This window comes from Cystoisospora suis (genome assembly GCF_002600585.1).
Source record: "Cystoisospora suis strain Wien I chromosome Unknown contig_9159, whole genome shotgun sequence".
In the NCBI taxonomy this organism is placed as follows: domain Eukaryota; phylum Apicomplexa; class Conoidasida; order Eucoccidiorida; family Sarcocystidae; genus Cystoisospora; species Cystoisospora suis.
Genome location: NW_027161937.1, coordinates 1 through 2,361, shown reverse-complemented (window position 1 = coordinate 2,361; position 2,361 = coordinate 1). Strand labels below are relative to the sequence as shown.

The window sequence follows — 2,361 nt, the reverse complement described above, 5'->3', positions numbered from 1 at the left end:
CTATCTATCTATCTATCTTTGTAGATAGAAAGATACTTCACATGGAATTCCTATCTCTACTCTATTTCTGTAGCTGTATATACACTTAATAGAGACTTCACTATGCACTGGGTCACACTGCGTATACACAAGTGTCTGCTGTACGTACACCTCCCAGGAGTAGCGATAGCGATAGTCACGTCATCTATATCATTTCTATTCAGTCAGTTAGAAAGATAGATAGATAAATATAGATAGATACAGATAAATAGATTAAAGATAGATCAGTAGACTGAGAATTGATCAGCCAAGACTTATAGAAAATGGAATGTTTAAGTAGAAGAGGTAGTATCAGCAGCAGGAAGGAAAACTTTCTTTCTTTGGTCAGGTAACGAAGAAGAAGAGGAGGAATTGAAAAGAAGAGGAGCAGGCCCTGTGCCTCTCAACCACCGAAGAGTCTCAAGAAAATCATCCACCTACGAAACACACACACAACATTGGGGTGTATATACACCTGAACTCCATGCAGTCTACGACAACTCGCCACAGAGAGACAAGAAACTGACAAGTGGATGTATGTGTAGGTATGAAGATAGGTATGTATAGATGAATTGGGATGTGTCTGCGAGCATGAATCTATCTATGGGGAGCCTAATATACACGAAGAAGAAGAAGAAGAAAGGAGGAAACAGGGGAACAAAACAAGGCGTGCATGGAGATCGAATGGATACACACTCCTCCCCCTGCAGTACATACACCCGACACACACATAGCCATACTCCCTCTCTCTATAGATAGATAGATAGATTAACGATAGATCAAAGAGAGATTAACGATAGACCAACGATAGATTGAAGATAGATGATAGATATGTGTGCATGACACGCATAGGCACGTATCTGATTAAGAGGGCCTGAGAGAAAGAAAAGAGAAGCAGAAGAAGAAAAGAAGAAGAAGAGTCAAGGGCGACTCTTTCTGTGTGTATATCATGAACTGAAGAAGACAGATATGCATGACAAACCCCGGAAGAGATCAAGAAAGGAAAGAAAGAGAAAGAAGCTCGAAGGAAAGAAGAGAGTCGATCGATAGCAATGAAAGAGAAAGGAGAAAGTTGTGTTGGACCAGGCGCTAACGAAAAGAATGAAAGAGCTTACATTGTGAAAGCGACAGGAGTACTTGAGGTAAAGCCAGACAGACCCAAAGAGAAGAAAGAGAGAAGACGCCGGAAGAAGAAAAAGTTTGGCGATCTCGTGAAAACTTAGGACTTCTATAGAAGAAGAAGAAGAAGAAGGAGAGGAAGGATTTCCTTGTCTGTTCTGTTTGATGAGAGAGTTTGAGTCTTCTGCTTCTTCTTCTTCTTCGTCGTCAAACATCGACTGGCAAGGGTCTCCTCGTTTTCTTCTGTTCTTTTTCATTTCCTCTGCTAAGATGGAGAAAGAAGAAGAAGAAGAGGAAGAAGAAGGAGATATCGAAGAAGGGAGAGAAGACGAAGAAAAGAGAGTGTTGCTGCAGGGATTTTCCTGGGGACGGGGAGGGAGATGAGAGAAGAGAAGATGAGGCTCTGCCTGACGAGAGACTCCCATGGATGAAAGAGATTTCATTCTTCTTTTAAACGTAAAGAAAGCAACGATAGACCCAAATACACCGCTTGATAAGAAGAGAACGGGGAGTGTATACACACCTAGATGACGGACCAAAGATGAAGAGAACGTATGGGAAAGGTCTTCGAGCTTTATCAATCCTCTCTTCAGCTGATTCAGAAGGACAGCCTCTCCTTTCTCTTCTTCTTCTTCTTCTTCCTGTTGACGAGTCCGCCAGGGGTTTAATCTTCCTCCTCCTTCTTGATCTATCGTTCTTTTTCTTTCTCGTCTTTCATCTTGTTTCTCTTTCTCTCGGATTCTTTGCTGTCGTTCATAGAGGTCGCATAGACAATCGAGAGAGAAAGAAGAAGAAGGAGAGAAGAGCCCCATGTCCTCTTCTCCGTCTGACCTATCTTTATGTGTAGAAGAGAATTCGTCTTTCTTAGAGGGACGTTCTTGGAGAAGTATCTCTTCTTTTAGATGAAAAGAAGAAGAAGAGGAGATAGGTTCAGGGTCTGTCTCTTTGTCTCTCTTCTTCTTCGCAGCCTCCTCGATAGAGAAGAGGCTAGGAAAGAGCATTATGACTGTGAAGGTAAAGAGTCGGAGGTAACTCTTCTTTCTTCTTCGGACAGAACGGAAGGAGAAGAAGAGAGAAAAAAAGAAAGAAGAGACAGAGAGAAGGAAAGAAAACGAAGAAGAAAGTAAACAATAGAGACCTTTGACAAAGTAGAGGTAGCTAGATAGATTAAAGACAGATAAATAGATAGATAGATTAAAGATAGATATATTGAAGATAGATAGA

General features: G+C 41.4%; 1 protein-coding gene across 1 annotated transcript; it reads right to left on the bottom strand.

Annotated features, from left to right (window-relative positions):
* Positions 1-36: 36 nt before the first annotated feature.
* On the bottom strand, positions 37-2,278 carry CSUI_010987 (uncharacterized protein). Its single transcript, XM_068071088.1, has 2 exons — positions 1,134-2,278; positions 37-455 (listed from the first exon to the last, which is right to left on the bottom strand). Exons 1-2 carry the CDS (start codon positions 2,136-2,138, stop codon positions 312-314), a joined length of 1,149 nt encoding a protein of 382 aa, XP_067916936.1. The 5' UTR covers positions 2,139-2,278; the 3' UTR covers positions 37-311.
* Positions 2,279-2,361: the final 83 nt, after the last annotated feature.